This window comes from Saccopteryx leptura, chromosome 3 (genome assembly GCF_036850995.1).
Source record: "Saccopteryx leptura isolate mSacLep1 chromosome 3, mSacLep1_pri_phased_curated, whole genome shotgun sequence".
NCBI lineage: Eukaryota > Metazoa > Chordata > Mammalia > Chiroptera > Emballonuridae > Saccopteryx > Saccopteryx leptura.
In genome coordinates, this window is record NC_089505.1 from 69972760 (window position 1) to 69994234 (window position 21475).

Sequence of the window (21475 nt, forward strand, 5' to 3'; positions counted from 1 at the left end):
CAGGGTTCCCCTTCTCTTCTCTCCTCGGGAACTTTCTTTTAACCCCACAGCCTGCTTCCTCCTTGTCTTCAAATGTTGTTTTATTCTCACTTCCTCACACACTCAGATGCAGAAATCCCACCTAATGTGTCACGCCCCTTCTACTGTGTGATTGTCCACCAAGCACGGATTAATATGTTGCACGCTCTGATTTTATTCATGATTTCTTATTTTCACCCTTGTCTCCATAGTGACAGCACTTTCCAGAATTCAGTACTTCTCAATCAATATGTTTTATTGTGACAAAATGTCCATAAAATAAAACTTTCCCTTCTTAATATTTTATAGGGCATGATTCAGTGGCACCAGTTACTTTCATAATGTTGTACAATCCTCACCACTGTCTGTTTCCAGAATATGTCATCATCCCAAACAGAAAGGGCAGAGTTTCACAATAACGCCCCACTCCCTTTCCCCTAGTCCCGGGCAACCACCATTCTACTATCGGTCTCGATGAATTTGCATATTCTTAGCTCACATAAGCAGAATCATACAACATTTGTCCTTCTGTGTCTGGCTTTTTTCAATCTAGCGTCTTGTCTTGAGTTCCTCCATGTGAAAGCAGGTGTCAGAATGTCATTCCTCTCTGTTTAAGGCTAAAGGATGTTCCATTGTACGTATGTGTCTCCTTTGGTTCATCCGTTCGTGTGGGTGGACACTGGGCTTGGTTCCACTGCTACATCGAATAACGTTGCTGTGAACTGTGGAGTGCAAGTCAGGTGAATTTGGGAATCCACTTTCTTTAGTATGCACCTGGGATCAGCTTGGTCACATGGTAATTCTCAGCTCAACCATTGGAGGAAATTCCAAAATATTTTTCAAAAGGTCCCACCATTTTTCATTTCCACAAGCTATTTACAAAGCAACCAATTTGTGTACATTTTTGTCAGCACGTGTTATTTTCAGATTTTTTAATATACAGGATATGTCCTAATCATGTATAATATTATTTAATTTAGTTTTGAGTGGTATTTCTCTAATGAATAATGTTTTTTAAACTTTTTAAAATGTATTTATTTTAAAGAGAGAGGGAAAGAGAGAGAAGTGCGGAGAAACACTAAGCATGAGCTCCTATGTGTGCCTTGACCAGGCAAGCCCAGGGTTTTGAACCTGCGACTTTAGCATTCCAGGTCGACACTTTATCCACTGTGCCACCACTGGTCAGGCTTTAATGACTAATGTTATCAACTATTATTTATGTGTCTTTTGATCACTTGTATACTTTCTTTGCAGAAGCATCTTTTCAAGTCTTTAGATAGTACATACTTTTAAAATTGAATTCACTGATGCATCTCTGGAGTCTACAACAATGCTGACACATAGCAGGTGTTCAGTAACTCTAGCTAAGTGAGTCTATGAGTAAACAACTGAGTATCACTATGCTGAGAACTATACAATGACACACACATGCACAATGGCTTGACTGAGAGTGAGAGAAGATGAACACATGATATTTAGGAATGGGGAGGAAAGGGTATATCAGCTTAGACACTGCACATGCAATGTCTGAGAGTCACACAGGCCCTGGCCCTGCTCACTGTGGAGATGGTGTGCTATTCAGAGGCATGGCAGAGTGTGGAGAGTCCGGCTGGGTTCAGACCATGTTAAACCCTCAACCCAGCCTGTGGTCTTTCCACCTGGGTTTCTGGCTTTGGAGAGCAATGGACAGTATTTATATTTGGCTAGAGGTGGACAATATGTTTTAGGAACCACAACGGAAGGACTGTATTGAGGACAGAGATGGAGGCAGGAGCTTGATGTGTACAGAGACACAGGAAGACAGGAGAGCAGAGCAATGATCAGTGTTCGATGGGGAGGAGACAGAAAACAAGATGAGCTCTCATTAGGCAGAAGGTGGACTAGTCCTTGTGGTTTATTGGCTTGGGGAGAAGAGGAGAGGACAAAGTATAGAGCCACACTACCTTTTGGCCTTAGAGAAAGGGACCTTGTGTCACCACTGTATTGGAGACCCCAGCAGAGATGTGGGTTTGAGAGGAAGATGGCAGCTCAATTGCAGGAACGCTGAGTGGACAATCTGGGGGGGAGCTAACAGGGGAAGGCGTCTGTAGGGTGTTGGCTGGTGGAAGCTTGTATCACTCACCTGAGGGGCCAACCGGGGACAATGTTTGCATCCTCCACATCTTTTGCAGTCCTGGCCGACTTCTTCCTACAGGACCTCACTCTGAAAAAATACACCAAGGTTGTAAAAGCTCATGCGATTGGGATGCAGCAGGCAGCAGACCCTTTTTTCTGTTCAGGGATTAGAAGAGAGACTTAGGTGGGAGATGGATGGTCTGGCTCCACAGACATCCCTGCACATTTGCTGGGCAGTGCACTTAAGACAGCTGCCCATGTGCAATCCTCAATTATCAACCCGTCAGCCCCATTCATACATCATACTGGTTCTGGCACTCCACCACACGCCCCTGTTATTTCCAAGCTTCCCCATGCCCCGTGGTAATGCTCACATGAAGATGGTGAGGCAGACGAGGAGGAGCAGGGTCTTGACAGCTGCTTCCCCCATGGCCACCAGCACCACCCCTGCCATTGGTCCTAAGAGATGGATAGATGTGACTACAGATATAAAGAGAGCCCTAAGGACTATGAAAATCTCCTGACCACCGAACAAAAGGGTGGTGGCATATGAATAAATTTATTGTAGCTTTTATTTCAGAAAAACATTTAATTCTTCTCACTCGAAAAATGTTTGCAAGAATGATAATTTTAACAAAAAAAGGGTAAAAGACCTGTACTCAGAAAGTGATAAAACCCTGAAGTAAGAAACTAAGGAAGATGCAAATAAGTGAAAGTAAACTCTGTGTTTATGGAGAAAAAAATTAACATTAAGATATTTATACTACTCAAACCAATCCATAGATTCAACAATATTATTATCAAAATGCCAATGGCATATTTCATAGAAATAGAACTAATATTCCAAAAATAGATATGGAACCAAAAATTCACCCCAAGTAGCAACAACAATTGTGAGAACAATGAAAATGTTTGGAGGACTCATGCTACCTGATATTAAACTATACTACAAGGGCATAGTTATCCATTTAACATGGTACTTTCATAAAAATGACATATAGGTTAATGGAACAAAATACAGCACCCAGAAACAAACCCATGCCTTCAAGTTTAATTAATATCTGACTAAGGAGGCTAAAATATACAATGGGGTAAAGACCATCTATTCAATAAATGGAATTGGAAAAATTGGACAGGTGTGTGGAAAAAAAATTAAAACTAAACCACCTTTTACATCATTCAAATAAAATAAATTTAAAATGGATTAAAAACTTAAATATTAGACTTGAAATGATAAACATCCTGGATGAAACCATACACAGTAAAATCTTGAACATTTCTAACAATATTTTTTGTCATATATCTCCTTAGGAAATGGAAAAAAATTAAAAAGGGTCCATATCAAACGAAAAAGTTTTTGCACAGCAGATGAAAATTATATGAAAAGATATCAACAAAATGAAAATACAACCACCTGAATAGGAGAACATATTTGCTAAAGAGGCATTTGTTAAAGGGTTAATATCTAAAATTTATAAAGAAAGTCTACAACTCAACACCGAAAAAAATTCAATTAATAAATAGGCACAAGACCTGAATAGACACATATTCAAAGAGGACACACAGATAGTCAATAAACATATCAAAAGTTGTTCAACATCACTAAATATTTTTATATTTTTAATTGTATTATTCATTTTTATTTTTAGTTCTTTTTTGTTAGAGCTCTTAACTACTACTCTCAAAAGCCATCAAGGAAGAAGAAATTGAATGCAATCATTACACAAAAAAGGAGGCATAGTTCAGAAACAAAATAAAATACCTCCAGAAAGCAATCTCAATCACTTGGAGTTAAACAATAGACAATTCAAAATTGAACTTCTGAAAATAGGTAATGAGATGCAAGAAAACACTGTTAGGTAATTTAATAAACTCAGAAAACAAATTAATGAACAAAACGAGTACTTCCTACTTCATGAAGGAGATGGAAAGTTTAAAAAAGAACAAAACAGAAATGAGGAACTCAATATATGAATTGCAAAATGAGATAGCAAGTTTAACTACTAGAACATGACAGAGAAAAGAATCTGTGACATTGAAAGCAGGCAATTATAGACGCTACAGAGAAAAGAAGAGAGAGACTCACTAATATAAAAATATGATAGAGACAGACAGATTGAGATAGGAAGGGAGGGAGATGAGAAGAATCGACACATAGTTGTGGTACCTTAGCTGTCACTGATTCTTCCTCATACGTGCCTTGACCAGGGATTCCAGCCGAACCAGTGACCTCTTGCTCAAGCCAGAGGCCTTGGGCTCAAGCCAGTGACCTTGGACTCAAGCCAGAGACCTTTGGGCTCAAGCCAGCGACCATGGGGTCATGTTTATGATCCCATGCTCAAGCTGGATAAACCTCCATTCAAGCCAGCAACCTCAGGGTTTCAAACCTGGGTCCTTAGAGTCCCAGGCCGATGCTCTATCCACCGCGCAATTTCCTGGTCAGAGACAACTCTTATCACCTGAAACTCTTATTTGCAACAAATCTTACAAATAACCCTATTCACCACACTCTCAGACACCATTTCATAACTTTTCTCTTTCCTGGAGGCCCTAAATTTATTTTTCTTTGTCTAGCCTATTCTCCCTTTGTTAAGATCATATATAAGCCTCAAATTCTAATTGCCTCCTTGGGTCATATTTTTTTTTCCTTTTGTAGGCTTCTGTACATTTGAATGTAATTAAATGTTTTTCCCCCTCCTATTAAGGTCTTTTATCAGTTTGATTCACAAGCCCAGTCACTAAACCTCGGAGGATAGAGGATAGAGGACAGTTTTTCCTTCACTACACTACAGTGGAATCCCTTTCTACTTGTTTATTTAGGCTTCAAGGGGGAGTTTCTTATCCATAGTCTTCATTAATTTTTAATTAGATAGTCCTACTCTTTTTCTAATTAAAAAACACTTCTAACTGTGTTTCCTTACTGGAGGTGGGTCAAACATTGGCTTTGTCAGACATATCTAGGTTCAAACCTGGCCTCTACTGCCTACAGGCTGTGAACGTGAATAAATTTGCTAAACTCTTTTTCTGCTGTTCAGATTCTCTAGCAGCAAAATAATGAGAATTGTGTCTATCTTCTAGGATTGCTGTGTTGGATTAAATGAGAATGCTTATAATGTGTTAAGCTTAAATTTAGTGTTGGGGACTTAGCAGGACATTAGCATCATCATACTTTAGTCTCTACTCCCTGATACTCTTGTTGAAAGTAATTCCATTTTCCAAAATCTTTTAGGATTTGTCATGGGTTCAAGTTGCTTGAGACCAGAAAAAAAAAAAAGCAGCCTCTGAATTGTGTATTGTATTAGTTACATGCTAATGTTAAGAGATGGTGGCTTAAAGAAGGGGGGTCTATAGAAGAGGCTTTCTGAGGATGCAAAAAACTGGGGGACAGTGTGGCGTACCGGCATATGACAGTGTTGAGATGGTTAGAGAGAACCCAGGAAGGAAAGATTAGTTGTGGAAGGAGTAAAAACCTCTGGAAAATCATGAAAACCAGAAGTAAATGAGATTTAGAATTTATTTTGAAGATGGAGAGAAAGGAAGGAGAAGACGCATGAAAGACAGAAAGCAGGCTGTGAACCTAGGACAAAGAAGAAATAATTAAAGACATTTCTGAGGAGAGTGGACAGAAAATACTACTAAATTGGAGTTTATGTGGTGCAAGAACAGTCTGAATCCAAAGCTGAAAATTAAGAGACTCTCACCCAGCCCTCCTATTTAAAGGTTGAGAGAACCAGGGTGCCAAGAGAAGCAAAAGAGGAGGCAGGAAGAGGGGAGAGAGGAGGCAGAGAGCAAAGCAGGGAGGGCTCTGCTATAAACGATCAGTGTATGTCTTCAGGTGGAAGCCATTAATAAATACATTAATCAAGCAATGATGTTTAAAAAGGCACTGTTTTAAAGGCATTATATTATCTCATTTAATCACCCAACAACCCTATGAGTTAGGTATATTATTATTCCCATTTTTCAAATAAATAAAGATGGGTAATCTGGTCCCCAAGCCCACATTCTGGTCAGAACCCTGCAGCATCAGAACAAGATGAAGAGGCAATCGCTCAACACACTGATTCAGACAATGTCCAAGGGAAGTTCAATGCTCTTTTAACCATCTATAAATCTTAATACGTAACAGTTCTTGTGAGTCAATCACATTTGTAGTTTTTCTATTTGAATCATGGGTGCCTTTCATTAAAATAGAAGTATTGGTGTGTATATAACAATGGAATGAATAAAAGAACAATGATACTCTGTTTTAGTTGGGCTGGTGTAAATACTAGCCTCCACATGTCATATTCTCATTCTTTGCACCTTCCTTCAAGTTGGTTCCTATCTAAAATTCTTTTTCTTTTTCCTTACATTCACCCAAACTTCTCCCAACCTCCGAGATCCACTTTCTGTCCCTTCCTCATCTCCGCAGTTCCATATTCCTCACTAGATTTCTGAATAGTTGCAATTATAAAAAAAATATCAGTGAAGTGATGTCAGAAGTCCACTTAGGATTTTTTAGTAAGGGAAGTTTTCCTCTCATAGGAACACAATTCAATTCGACAACCAGGGAACCAGACTGTGAAGTGGTAGACTCCTTCTTACTTTGGGAAGGTAGAGAGAAGGGCACAGGATCTGGAGTCAGTCCTGGGTTTAAATGTCTGCTACATGGTACCTGTGCAATCTTGGAAAAATTACTTAATTTCTGTGAACTGTTTCCTCTTTTATAAGCATGTCCTTAGGGCAGCTGTGAAAATTATATGTGAGACAAGAAATATGAAAGTGTCTAATTCATAATAAGCATTTAATAAATGCTTCTTTTCTTCCTCCCATTTCTCTGCAGCTAGGATCCTCCTGCTTCTTGAATCCTACTGGCTTTTCCAAGCTTTCCAGGAAAGAATTGTCTTGCTAAAATCTTTGATTTACTTCTGAAAGAACAAGGTCAAATTGTTCCTTGCTTATTATGTCAAAAATGAGTCGTGCCTGGATTGATCCAAATGGTTTAAACAATTGTTCTAATAAACAATTTGTACCACAAAAATAAAAATAAATAAAAATAAAAATATGATAGAGCTCTTCAAGAATTGTCTGACTCCATCAGAAAGAGCAATACAAGAATAATGAGCATATCAGAAGAGGAGAGGGAGATGGAAATGGAGAGCCTATGCTAAGGAAAAATTGATGAGAACTTCCCTAAAGTTAGATCCTTGAATACTTGCAGCAAACAGAACACTGAGTTACATCAACCCAAACAGACCTACTACAAGGCACATTGTAATAAAAATGGCAATAATTCAAAACAAAAATGAATCCTCATGGCTGCTAGGGAAAATAACATAACATACAAATAAAGGCCCACTAGGTTATCATTAGACTTCTCAGCAGAAACTCTACAAGCCAGACAGTGGACCCAAATATTTCAAGTACTGAAAGAGAGGAATTACCATCCAAGAATACTATGTCTATCAAAGTTATCCCTCAAATACAAAGGATAAATAAAAACTTTTTCAGACATTCAGAAGCTGAAGAATTTTATCACCAGAAAACCACTGCAGTAAATACTTAAGGGAGTTATTCAACCAAATACAAAGAACAAAATAAATCCAAACGGCAAGTAAAAGCTCCAACAATGTCACAATAAAAACAAGGATAATCTCTGGAAAAATAACATAAGAAGGGACAGAATAAAGATCTTCAGTAGCAAAGGAGGATGGAGTGAAGAAGCACTCAGAACACAAAGGATTCTTGTACATACAAAAATGTTTTTCTTAATAACCTAATGGTAACCACCCACAAGAAAGCCACTAGTGAAACACATAGCTCAAAAAGAAGAAGAAGAAGAAGAAAAAACAGAGAAAAGAAATTAGGAATACCACCAAACAAAAAGAACTTGCAGAAACACAAAAGAGAAGAACCAAAACATAAAATGGCTATAGGAAATCCTCGAGTGTTAATAATTACCCTAAATGTAAATGGACTCAACTCATCAATAAAGAGGCAAAGAGTAGCAGATTGGATCAAAAAGCAACACCCAAGCATACACTGCTTTCAAGAGACACATCTAAGCTGCAAGGACAAAGGTAGACTCAAAGTGAAAGGTTAGAAAGCAATTCTCCAAGCAAATAGTACCCAAAAAAACTCAGGTGTAGCCATATTCATATCTTACAATGCTGACTTTGAGAGAACAAAGGTAACAAGAAACAAAGATAGACATTTCATAATGATAAAGGAGACATTGTATCAAGAACACATAACACTTCTTAATATATATAAATCAGTTCAGGGAACACAAAAATACATAAGATATCTATTAAATTATCTAAAAATAGAAACACACAAAAACACAATCATACTTGGAGGACTCAACACACTGTTGACAGTTCACATTCAAATAGAAAATCAAAAAAGAAACATCAGCCTTAATGACACACTAGACCAAATAAACATAATAGACATTTACAGAACGTTTAACCTCATACTATCAAATTATACCTTCTTTATCAGTCAGTGAATAGGGAACATTCACAAGAATAGACCATGCATCGGGCCACAAAACTAACATCAACAAATGCAGAAAGATTGAAATTATACCAAGCATATTTATGACCATAAGGCTCTGAAATTAGAATTCAACTGGAGAAAGGAAGTAAAGAAACCCACAGAAACATGTAAAGTAAACAATATACTCCTAAAAATTGACTGGATCAAATAAGAAATAAAAGCAGAGATCAAAAGATATATACAGACAAATGAGAATAATGATATGACCTTTTAAAATTTGGGGATTAAGCAATAGCAGTAATAAGAGATAAGTATATATCTTTACAGGCTTATATCAAGAAACAAGAAAGATATCAAGTAAACAACCTAACATCATAAAGAAATAGAAAAAGAAGAACAAAAACAACTGAGAGTCAGTAGAAGAAAAAAATAATAAAAATAAAAACAAAACTAAATAAAAGGGAGAACAAAAAAACTATAGAAAAATTAATAGAACAAAGAGCTGGTTTTAGAAAAGATCTACAAATTTGACAAAACTCTGGATAGACTCATTAAGGAAAAATCAGAAATGACTTATATAAACAAAATCTAAAATAAAAGAGAAAAATATCCACAGACATCATAGATATACAAAGGATCATACTAGAATACTATGAAAGATTATATGCCACAAAAGTTAACAATCTAGAAGAAATGGATAAGTTCTTAGAACTATACAATCTTTCTAGATTGAGTCACAAAGAAGTGAAAAAGCAAACTAGACCCATAAGCAATAAGAAAATAGGAACAACTATCAAAAATCTCCCCCAAAATAAAACTTGAGGACAAGATGGCTACTCTAGTGAATTCTACCAAATGTTCAAAGAAGATTTGCTACCTATATTTCTCAAAGTCTTCCAAAAAATAAAAATAAAAGAGGAAGCAACTTTCCCTAACACATTATATGAAACCAACATAACCCTGATACAAAAACCTGGCATGGGCCCTGGGTGGTTGGCTCAGTGGTAGAGCGTCGGCCTGGCGTGCAGGAGTCCCGGGTTCGATTCCCGGCCAGGGCACACAGGAGAAGCACCCATCTGCTTCTCTACCCTTCCCCCTCTCCATTCTCTTTTTCTCTGTCTCTCTCTCTCTCTTCCCCTCCCGCAGCCAAGGCTCCACTGGAGCAAAGTTGGCCCGGGCGCTGAGGATGGCTCTGTGGCCTCTGCCTCAAGTGCTGGAATGGCTCTGGTTGCAACAGAGTGACGCCCCAGATGGGCAGAGCATCGCCCCCTGGTGGGTGTGCTGGGTGGATCCCGGTCGGGCGCATGCAGGAGTCTGTCTGACTGCCTCCCCATTTCCAACTTCAGAAAAATACAGAAAAAAAAAAAAAAAAAAAAAACCTGGCAAGGACAACACACACACACATACACATACACACATACACACATAACCTTACAGACCAATATCTCTAACAAATATAGATGCAAAATATCTCTAATAAATATAGATGCAAAAATCCTAAACAAAATAATAACAAATTGTATACAACAATACATTAAAAAAATAATCAAGATCAAGTGGGATTCATTCCAGAAGCACAAGGATGGTTCAACATACAAAAATTGATCAACACAATACAACACATCAACAAAACAAAGGACAAAAATCATATGATCTCATCAAATGATGCAGAAAAGGCATGTGATAAGATAGAACATCAATTTATGTGTAAAACACTTGATAAAACTGAAATAGAAGTAAAGTACCTCAACATAATAAAGGCCATATATGACAAGCCATCAGCTAATATCATACTAAATTGTGAAAAAATGAAGGCTTTTCCTCTAAAATCAAAGAACAAGACAAGGTTGTTCACTCTCTTCACTCTCATTCAACATAGTTCTAAAAGTTTTAGCCAGAACAATAAGGTAAGACAATGAAATAAAAGGCATCTATATTGGGAAAGACGAAGTAAAGGTATCACTATGTGCAGATGACACGATCCTGTATATAGAAAATCCCAAAGACTCCACTGAAAAACTGTTAGGAACAATAAACCAATAGAGTAAGGTCACAGGATACAAAATCAATATACAAAAGTCTATTGTTTTCCTATATGCCAATGGGGAAACATTAGAAAATGTAATAAAAAAATAATTATTTTAAGAGTACAACAATGAATGGTATTGGGACAACTGGAAAGCCACATTTGAAAGAATGAAACTTGACTACAGTTTGTTTCCCTACACAGAAAGTAATTCAAAATGGAACAAAGATCTAAATATAAGGTCTGAAACAATAAAATACATAGAAGAAAATATAGGTACTAAACTTATGGACCTTGGCTGTAGAGAAGAATTTATGAATTCGATCCAGAAGGAAAGAAAAGTAAAAGTAACAATAAATGACTAGGCCTATATCAAACTAAAATGCTTCTGCACAGCGAAAGAAACAGGCAACAGAACAAAAAGGCAGCCAACAAAGTGGGAGATGATATTTGCAAATAATAGCTCTGATAAAGGGTTGATATCCAAAATATATAAAGAACTAACAATGCTCAGCACAAACAAGTGAACAGTCCAATAGAAACACAGGGAGAGGACCTGGACAGACACTTCTCCCAAGAGGACATGCAAACGGCCAGCAGATATATGAAAAGATCTTCACTAGTTATTTGAGAAATGCAAATCAAAACTACAATAAAATAGCACCTTACAGGTTTTAGATTAGCTATGATCAACAAGACACATAATAACGTGTTGTAAGGGCTGTGGAGAAAGAGGAACCTTCAATTCTCTGCTGGTAGGAATGTAAACTGGTATAGCCACTGTGGAAGAAAGCATGGTGCTTCCTCAAAAAATTAAGAATAGAACTACCATATGACCCAGCAATCCCTCTTCTCGGTATCTACCCTAAAATCTCAAAACATTGGTATGCAATGACACATGCACTGTCATGTTCATTGCATCATTATTTATGGTGGCCAAGACATGAAAACACCAAAGTGTGCTTCAATAGAGGATTGGATAAAGAAGATGTGGTACATATATACAATGGAATGCTACTCAGCCATAAGAAATGATGACCTATTGCCATTTACAACAACATAGACGGACCTTGAGAACATCATACCAAGTGAAATAAGTAAAGCAGGAAAAGCTAAGAACTATGTGATTTCACACACAGGTGGGATATAAACCTGAGACTCATGGACAGAGATAAAAGTGAAGTGGTTTCCAAGAGAAAGGTGGTGTGGAAAAGGGGGTGGGGGAGAAAAGTAAAGAGGGACAAATATATGGTGATGGAAAATTTTTTGATTTTGGTTAATAGATATACAGCATAATCAACAGTTCAAGTGCTATAGAAATCTTTACTTGAATCATACATTATCTATTGATCAATATCACTCCATTAAATTTAATTTTCTAAATAAAAAAATTGTTGACCCCCTATGGGAAAAATATTAGTATATTTTTCAAGAATAAAGAATGTGGAGAAAAACAAACTATTGTGTGCTTCTGATAGAAATTTAAGTTATTGCAACCATTATGAAAATCACTACAATGGTTCCTCAAAAATTAAAAAGGAACTACCATGGGAATCAGCAATCACACTTCCTGGTATTTATTTGCAGAAAAAGAAGTCCTTAACATGAAAAATTATCTCTACCCCATGTTCATTGCAGCATTACTTACAATGGTAAAGATATGAAAACAACCTAAATGTCCTCAATGGATCAATGAATTAAAAAGATGTGGCACATATACACAGCCAGAAAAGAATAAAATCCGCCATTTGTGACAGGATCAATAGGCTGTAAGTTCATTATCCTATGCAAAATAAGTCAGACAGAGAAAGACAAATACCATTGATCTTATTTATAGGCAAAATCTTAATAACAAACAAACAACAAACTCGTAGAAAACAGAGTGGTGTTTGCTGGAGGCAGCAGATGGAGGGGTGGATGAATTAGTGAAAACATCCAGTTATAAAATAAGTAAGCCCCGGGAATGTAATGTACAGCCTGGTGACCATACTTAACAATACTGTATTGCATATTTGAGAATTGTTAAGAGAGTATATCTTAAAAGTGTTCCTATACACCAAAAGATATATATAAACAAAATTTTATAAATATAAAAATAGACTATCCCTTTCTGTCTTTCTGTGCTTCTCTCTTTCTCTCTCTCTCCCTCTTTCACACACACAAAAACGCCTAATTAGACAGTTGCACAGTGAATAGAGTGTAAGCCTGGGACACTGAGGACCCAGGTTTGAAACACTGAGGTCACCAGTTTGAGTATGGCATCATAGATATGACCATATGGTCACTGGCTTGAGCAAAGGGTCATTAGTTTAATGGAGCCTCCAACTCTGGTCAAGACACATATGAGAAAGCAATCAATGAACAACTAAAGGGCCACAACTAAGAGCTGATGCTTCTCATTTCTTTCCCTTCCTGTCTGTTCCTATGTGTCTGCCTTTCTCTCTCTCACTAAAAGAAAAAAAAAAATAGAAAGAATAGATGAGAGTGTGGGGAAGAAGGAAGGAGGAACAAAGATACGGTGACAGAAAATGATTTGACTTAGGGTGATGGGTATTCAACATAATCAACAGTTCAAATACTATAGAAATGTTTACCTGAAACCTATGTACTCTTATTGATGAATGTCACCTTGTTAAAGTTAATTTTCTTTTTTTAAATTTTTTATTAATTTTAATGGGGTGACATTGATCAATCAGGGTACATAGGTTCAGAGAAAACATCTCCAGGTTATTTTGACGTTTGATTATGTTGCATATTCATCACCCAAAGTCAAATTGTCTTTCGTCACCTTCTAACTGGTTTTCTTTGTGCTCCTCCCCTCCCCCACCCCCTCCTTCTCTTTCTTCCCCCCCTGCTCCCCAGTAACCACTACACTCTTGTTCATGTCCCCGAGTCTCATTTCTATGTCTCACCTATGTATGGAATCATATAGTTCTTAGTTTTTTCTAATTTACTTATGTCACTCAGTATAATGTTATCGAGGTCCATCCATGTTGTTGTAACTGATCTGATGTCATCATTTCTCATGGCTGAGTAGTATTCCACAGTCTATATGTAAATTAAATGAATGAAATTTTCTACATACAAATTTTTTAAAAAGAGAGAATAGATGACTTAACTATATATATAACACTTAGGAATTTATCCCCAAAGTGCACACAAACAGACATTTCACACACACACACACATGCCTATGAAATTAGACATGACATTATTAATAATAGGGTTTCAGTTAGCAAAATGAAATGAATGTCATGTGTTTTTTTTTATTAATAGAGAATACAACAAAATGAGCATGCACTCATGCAATGAAATACTTCAGCCAAGGAGAGGAATGAGGACAGTTTGTACCACTGATACCAAAAGACGTCTCAAATCTTTTACTGGAAAAAGAACAAGGCCAAACAGGAACATTTTTTAAGAGGACAATTACCAGAGAATTATTAGAAGGAAAATTTCCAAAGATCACAAAGTGCTTGGGCTTGTGCATGTTTCCCCCTGACAGAGTAAACATACCTCCTTGAATATGTGGTGCATTCTAATAAATGTGGCTTAAAAGTAAATGTTCCAGAATAAACACCACACTAGACCTATGACAGGAGAGAGAATAAAAATGAAAGTCTTAAAAATTTTTGCCCACCATGCAACTCACTTGACTGCCTTCAAAAAAGTGACCAATGTTCTTTAAAGAAATATAGTAAAACCAATCAGCCACAGAAATCGAACAATGTTTACCACACAGTAAAAAATTACTAGACACATAAAAAGGTGTGAATACGCAACACTTCATAAGAGAAAATTATTCACTAAATTATGCTCAGACATGAGAGAGAAAATGGACTTAGCTGACAAAATTATTGAAAGAGCTGTTATATATATACGTTGCATGTGTTCAAAGATATAAAGGAAACATTACCACAGTAGGAAGAGAAATAATAGAATTAAAATTAAAAAACTGTACTTGTAGAGAAAAGAATACATTATCTGTAATATGAATTTCACTGAATGACATAAATAGCGTAGGTAGTGATGTGCTTTGTAGAAATTGAGATCTTCGGGGAGAGAAACGCAGAGAGAGACAAAGGGATAGAGAGATATGCAAGCAATGCTGAAGTCTCCCTTCTCCTGCGACCTCCACACTAGCTCTGAGGAGGGGACCCGTTGCTCCCGGGACTCAGGTTTTCAGAAGAGGCTGAAAAGCTTTCCCTGGAGTTGTCCAGGCTGTCAGCAGGTGGAAGACAGGGAACTCAGGATGTGACAGACAGATGCAGTCATGGGTCAAAGAGGAAACACAAGCAGGAGGAGGTAAAACGTCAGAGAGAGGATGGAGGGAGAGGGATGTGAGCTTCCGTGGGATCTGGCCACAGACAGCTGTGGGTGAGCAAAAACCAACTTTAGGGAGTTGAGATTTGGGGGGAGGCGCTTTCAGTCTGACCTCAGTACCTGACTTCCTCTACACATCTCACTAGTCCCCAGCCGTTTGGAACTCTGAGACCCACTTAGACCCTGGGTCCTTCCCAGCCCTGGAGAGAAGATGTCCCATCCTACCTGTGCTGTGTCCTTGGAAGATGCTGATGGCGGTGTTCTGTGGAGCATCTGGGACAGAAGGAGGTGGCAACCTCAACATTCATGGTGACAGAGGAGTGAGCACAGGGCCTTCCTCCCAGGACCATGGAAATAGGTAAGGGGATTCCCTTCCTTCTGAACTTTCAGAACTCTGATTTCAGGCTCTGGCCCATCTCCACCCTGGCCTCAAACCCTCAAGCACCATGATGTCCTGACCCAGCACTCACAGGTGACATTGAGCTGGACGGTTCTCTCCACGGTCACACCAGCTGCAGGAAAATGCACCTGGCAGGTGAGGTTGGTGCCATGGTCCTGGGGCTGTGGGGTGAGGGTGATCCCTGAGGAGAGGAGGGTCCGGGGACCCAGAGAGGTGTGGGCGGCTGACGTCCAGGAGAAGATGGGGGGCGTGTCCCACTCACAGGCCCAGGACACGGAGCAGGTCAGGTTACTGGGGCGGCCAGACTCCAGGGTCCCTGGGATGAGGATGTCGGGGGTGTGGGTCAGGGCTGGAGTGAAGAGAGAGAAGGTTAGGGCCCTTGGTATGTTGTCAGCCTGCCCCAGGTCATGTTATGGCTGTCCCTCTTTACCCCCAGGGGCCTTCATTTTTCTATTTCGGGTACCCCTCACCCTGGGGTCTTCCCTTGGGACCCCACCATACCTGTCACTTGCAGAGAGAGCATCCTATCTACATATGTATACCTAATAAGGTGGTTTTCTAATTGAAAGAACTATGTCCCACTGTCCCTCATGTTGACATCCTTGATGGCCAGGGAGCGGTCTCTGGCCTGGAGGTCCCCAAGTAGGAAGGACTGGGTCTGGGTTCTCTCCTGCAGCTTCTGTCTTGGTTTGTTTGTGGCCTCTGGGAGATCATGGCTTATATTTACATGGACTATGTTTAAATCACTAATAAAATGCTCTAAGTTTTCCTCACTTGTACCTCATCCATTGAGGTAGAACTGTCAATAGTCCTGGGAACCAGAACTGAAAGATGATTAGTGAATTGGACACAGGACAATGCAATCCGGCACCTCCTTGCTCCACAGAGCTGGACGGAGTGGGTATCGGGACACAATGGTCAGATGGATCCTCATCCACCTGCCAGGACCTGGAGCCTGGATCTCAGCACCACCTTGAGGATGGGCCTCAGTCACTCTTTGTGGCCTGGACCCCATGGGAGCTTCTGAACCAGCGGGAGAAACAAGTTCTGGAATGAGAGAGCAGGGCTGTGGAGATTTTGCTGAAGACATGTGAAGCCACCAGGATGTCTCCACATTCAGGACACCTCAAGAAGGGTCCCTCGCCTGTTGTAACAGATCCATGTGAGGAGAAAGCCAGCCCCAGTGACGTCCTCCTGAACAGGGTGAGGGCCAGGGGTCAGGAACCCACCTGCTCCCCACAGGTGTGAGGGCAGGAACCAGAGGTGCCCAGGGGAGGAAGAGGGGGGTGGGCGGGAAGGTGCATTTCTCTACGTCCACTCCTCTGTCCTGCTCACGGCCCCACCTCACAATGCACGCATCCTGCTAGTACTCATCTAGCGCAACTCGGCTCAGGGAGACGTGGTAGGACACCCAGGGCTGCAGAGCTCGGCATGTGAATTGTTCTTCATCTGCCCAGACCACCTGGGGCAGCTCCAGGACCCTGGGATCCAAGGCCTTGGAGGGGCTCAGTGTCACGCTCCCCCGAGACCAGCTCAGCCTGGCAGGAAGGTTGCCATCTGTTTCACAGACCAAGCACAGGGACTGTCCCTCCTGGACTCGCAGGGAGGTGGCATTGCCCAGGACCTCAGGGACTAAGGGGACAGAGAGAGCCAGAAGGGCAGGGCTGGGAGTCCCTTCCCTCATCTGTGCCCCACAGACTCAGGAACGGAAAACTGTCTCTGAGGAAAGCTGCAAACAAGGGCAGTAGAGGAGAAGGTCCATGAGGTGAGAGGGAAGAAGAAGGGCAACCAGCTGATCTCACAACAGGGGCAGGGACATTTGAGGAACAGCTGGTTATTTCTAGACCTGAGGGAGACCACTCTGGAGTTGGACCTTATGTGTGACATTGTGCAGAGGTGCTGACACATATAGGTCTGACCACTGGAGGCTCACACACGGGTGATGTTCTCAGCCTCTCCCCTGAAGGCTGAGGGAGCCATGGTGGGTTCTGAGCAGGAATAGAATAGGGTCAGATCTGCAGTATGTAGAGATCTTTGAGTCCCGAATTACAGCAGCCTGGAGGGGGTGACACTCCCGGGCCTCTCCCGTCTGTACTGTTTTCCATGGTGACATGGTCAGATTCTGTGGACCGTCTGGGAGAGAAATAAGTCACTGGCCCCCTGCAGTGTGATGGGCTGGTCATGAGCATGTAGGTGGGTCTGGGTTTTCGCTCCATCTTCACCCCAGCCACTCCTCCAAAGACAGGTCCCACGTGTCCACCACCCAGTTCCTGCCTTCTAGCCCCTGCCCAACACACTCTGTCCTCAGGAACCATCGTCCTGGCTGAGCACTCACACAAGTCGAGCTGCATGGTCCTCTCTGTGCTCACGTCAGCTCCAGGGAGGGTCACTCTACAGGTGAGGTTGGAGCCGTGGTCCTGGGGCCTTGGGGTGATGGTGACCACTGAGGAGCTGAAAGTACTGGAACCCAAGTCGGTGATGTTGACCCCAATCCAGTGGAATTTTGGGGGCACCCCCGTCTCACAGGCCCATGGCGCCATACACGTAATGTTCTTAGGGTTACCCGATTCTAGGATCCCCTGGAAGTGAATGTCAGGTTTCTGCGACAGAGCTGGAAAAGAAGGAGACAGAAAACTAGGTCATGGAGGAGGGTCCCCAAGTGTACCCCTAAGAGCAGCCTCTACTTTTGGTCTGCCCCAGCGTCCTGCCCCATTGGGCCTCCCTGGGTCCTTCCCAGAACGAGAAGAAATGGGTTTTCTCCTAGCCCAGGAGCCCTCAGGACCCACCCCTGTGACCCCATTCCTTACCTGTCACTCGTACAGAGAGCTTGTTCCATTTGTAGCTATACGTCTCATAATACCCTCTCTCCACCCTAAAGAAGTATGTCCCTGTGTCCCTTCTCTGTGCGTCTCTGATGTCCAAAGTACAACTGTACTCCCGGGGGTCCCCAAGCAGGCGGAACCGGCCCTGAGTTTCTTCCAGCACTTGACGGTCTGGGTTGTTTGTGGCCACTGGTCGATCCCAGAATTCATTGGCCCCTTCCCGGAACCAGTAGCCGTGAGCTGGGGTGGAGTCAGTCCAGTAGTACCGGCGATAGGTAACAGAGCAGGGCACGGTGACACACAGGCCCTCCTGTACCGTCACGGACCTCTGCACTGTCACCTGGTGGTTCTCATCCTCAGCCAGGGACCCTGCCGGACACGAGGGTCAGCTGCAGCCCCACCCCGCCCACACCCTTGCCCCCCCCCCCCCCGGGCACTCACCGGCCCACAGCAGGGGCAGCAGCAGCCGCAGCATCTCTGACATGAGGGAACCCGGGCCCCTGTGAGAGAAAACAGGAGGGAGGCAATGCGAGGAGTGTTGGAGGGAGCGAGCCCCACGGAAGCTGGGAATCAATATGTGACCTCGCTGTCCACAGAAGGGGAACCTCGGAGATGAAGCGCGTCCCCTTCTGCACAGAGCAAATCGACGACCCAGCGCTGAAACCCTGGAGACCCGCCCAGAGAGGAGCAGACAGGAAACAGATTTCTGGTTTCGCCCCTTCTGGGGTTGGGGGGTCGGAGGGGTGCTTATCTGAACCACCGGAAACAGGACCCGGACCTCTGAGGGCATCACAAGGTGGGTTGGACACGTGCATCTCCTTTAACACCTACTCCTGGTTTTTGTTTGTTTGTTTGTTTTTAATGAAATCATCTATGACCTAATGGATTGTTCCTTATGCCCCTTGGATGAAGAGGCAACAGTTTCATTTTGCTTTACAAATGGTTCTGAAAATATGCTGGCCCAGCGACAATTGGACTGTTAGCCAATCACGGGGAACTTGAATGACAGTGTGGATCGGCCGCCGACTAGTGGCCGAATTTCGTCACTACATTGGGTTTTCATTTTATCTGGCCTGAGATATAGCCCTGAGTACCAGCAATGCTCACTGGACAAGATATTAGTCTGGGGGTTTGCCCATTTAATACAGATTTTAAATTTATGAGCATTACAGATTTTCATTACTTTATGTTCAAGTCCTGCTACATATGTTCCTGCATGCTGTTTCCCGTTGCCCTCTGTTTATTTCTAGACTAACTGAACTTTTTCAGCTTTACTGCCCATACAAGGAACTAAAAGTTTGTGATGTTTTTCATCTCTATTGAATATTTTTCTATTCCATGTGCTTTTATCACTTGGTATTTCTTTCCCTCAAATGTCTTTTAGTTTATTTTATTGTTATTTTTCTAAGTTCTTTTTAAATAAAACGCTAGTTTATTAAATTTTAGCCTTTCTTCATCTTTGATAGATAGCTGAAATTATATGTATTTCTTCTACAATGATTCTTTGTGCATCTGTGATGTGTGTGATGGCTTCTCCTCTTTCATTTTGAATTTTGTTTATATGAGTTTGTTCTCTTTTTTTCTTAGTGAACCTAGCCAAGGGTTTGTCTGTATTACTGATCTTTTCAAAGAGCCAGCTCTTTAATGTATTAATTTTTATAGCTTTTTTATTCTCTATTCATTTAGTTCTGTTCTAATTTTTACTATTTCCTTTCTTCTGCTGACTTTGAGTTGCCTTTGTTCTTCCTTTTCTAGTTCCCTAAGATGTGATGTTAGGTTGTTTAGTTGGGATCTCTCTTGTTTCTTGATATAAGTTGCAATGATATAAATTTCCCTCTTATTACTGTTTTTGCTGCATCCCAGAAATGTTGATATGTCATGTTGTCATTTTTGTTTGTCTGTATATATCTTTAAATATCTACTTTAATTTCTTCTTTGACCCAGGCTTCTTTATTAGAAGTATATTGTTTAATTTCCATATTTTAGTGGGTTTCTTTACTTCCTTTTTGCAGTTGAATTCTAATTTCAAAGCCTTATGGTCAGAAAATATGCTTGGTATAATTTCAATCTTCCTGAATTTGTTGATGTTAATTTTGTGGCCCAATATATGGTCTATCCTTGAGAATGTTCCGTGCACACTGGAGAAGAATGTATGATATAATCTGACGTTTTGGGATGAAAAGTCCTGTAAATGTGTATTATGTCCATTTGGTCCAGAGTATTCTTTCAGCGTCAATATTTCTTTATTGATTTTCTGTGTGGATGATCTATCTAAAACCGTCAATGCTGTGTTGAAATCTCCAAGGATGATTGTGTCTTTGTCTGCTTCTATTTTTAGATAAGCTAGTAGATGTCATATATTTTGGTGCTCCTTGGTTCAGTGCAAATATATTAAGGTGTGTTGTGTCTTCTTGGTACAATGTCACCTTTAACATTATGTAACATCTAACTTTGTCTCTGGCTACCTTTGTTGTCTTAAAGTCAACATGGTCAGATATGAGTATGGCTACACCTGCTTTTCTTTGGATATTATTTGCTTGGAGAATCGCTTTCTAACCTTTCACTTTGAGTCTACCCTTGTCCTTGCAGCTTAGATGTGTATCTTGAAGGCAGCATATGGTTGGGTTTTGCTTTTTGAACCAATCTACTATTCTGTGCCCCTTAATTAGTGAGTTCAGTCCATTTACACTTAGGGTAATTATTGGCACTTGAAGATTTCCTATCGCCATTTTATGTTTTGTTTCTGTGTCTCACTTGGTATTTCTCATTTTTTATTTCTGTCAGCTGTGTTTGTCTGGTGGTATTCCATACTTCTTTCCCCTGTATCTTCTTTTTTCAAGCTGTGTATTTCCATAGTGGCTTTTTTATAACCATTAGGTTATAAAGAGAAAATATTCGTATGTGCAAGAGTCCTTTGTCTTATGAGTGCTTCTGCACTCCATTCTCCTTTGCTACTGCAGATCTTTATCCCATCCTTATTTATTTATTTATTCATTTTGTATTTTTCTGAAGTTGGAAACGGGAAGGCAGTCAGACAGACTCCCGCATGTGCCCGACCAGATCCACCCGGCATGCCCACCAAGGGGCGATGCTCTGCCCATCTGGGGCATTGCTCTGTCACAACCAGAGCCATTCTAGCGCCTGAGGCAGAGGGCATGGAGCCATCCTCAGTGCCCGGGCTGATTTTGCTCCAATGGAGCCTTGGCTGCGGGAGGGGAAGAGAGAGACAGAGAGGAAAGGGAGGGGGAGGGGTGGCGAAGCAGATGGGTGCTTCTCCTGTGTGCCCTG

General features: G+C 40.9%; 1 protein-coding gene across 2 annotated transcripts; it reads right to left on the reverse strand.

Annotated features, from left to right (window-relative positions):
• Positions 1-230: 230 nt before the first annotated feature.
• On the reverse strand, positions 231-19080 carry LOC136399264 (sialic acid-binding Ig-like lectin 13). 2 transcript variants are annotated; one of them, XM_066374303.1, is made up of 8 exons: positions 18629-19080; positions 18173-18556; positions 17701-17976; positions 15436-15714; positions 15191-15238; positions 2508-2592; positions 2141-2221; positions 231-740 (listed from the first exon to the last, which is right to left on the reverse strand). In XM_066374303.1, the coding sequence occupies exons 1-8, from the start codon at positions 18975-18977 to the stop codon at positions 716-718; spliced, it is 1527 nt and encodes a 508-aa protein (XP_066230400.1). In that variant the 5' UTR covers positions 18978-19080; the 3' UTR covers positions 231-715. The 2 variants fall into 2 exon arrangements, with proteins under 2 accessions (XP_066230400.1, XP_066230401.1); XM_066374304.1 differs by lacking the exons at positions 231-740; positions 2141-2221; positions 15191-15238 and having other exon boundaries at positions 2563-2592; positions 18629-19079.
• Positions 19081-21475: the final 2395 nt, after the last annotated feature.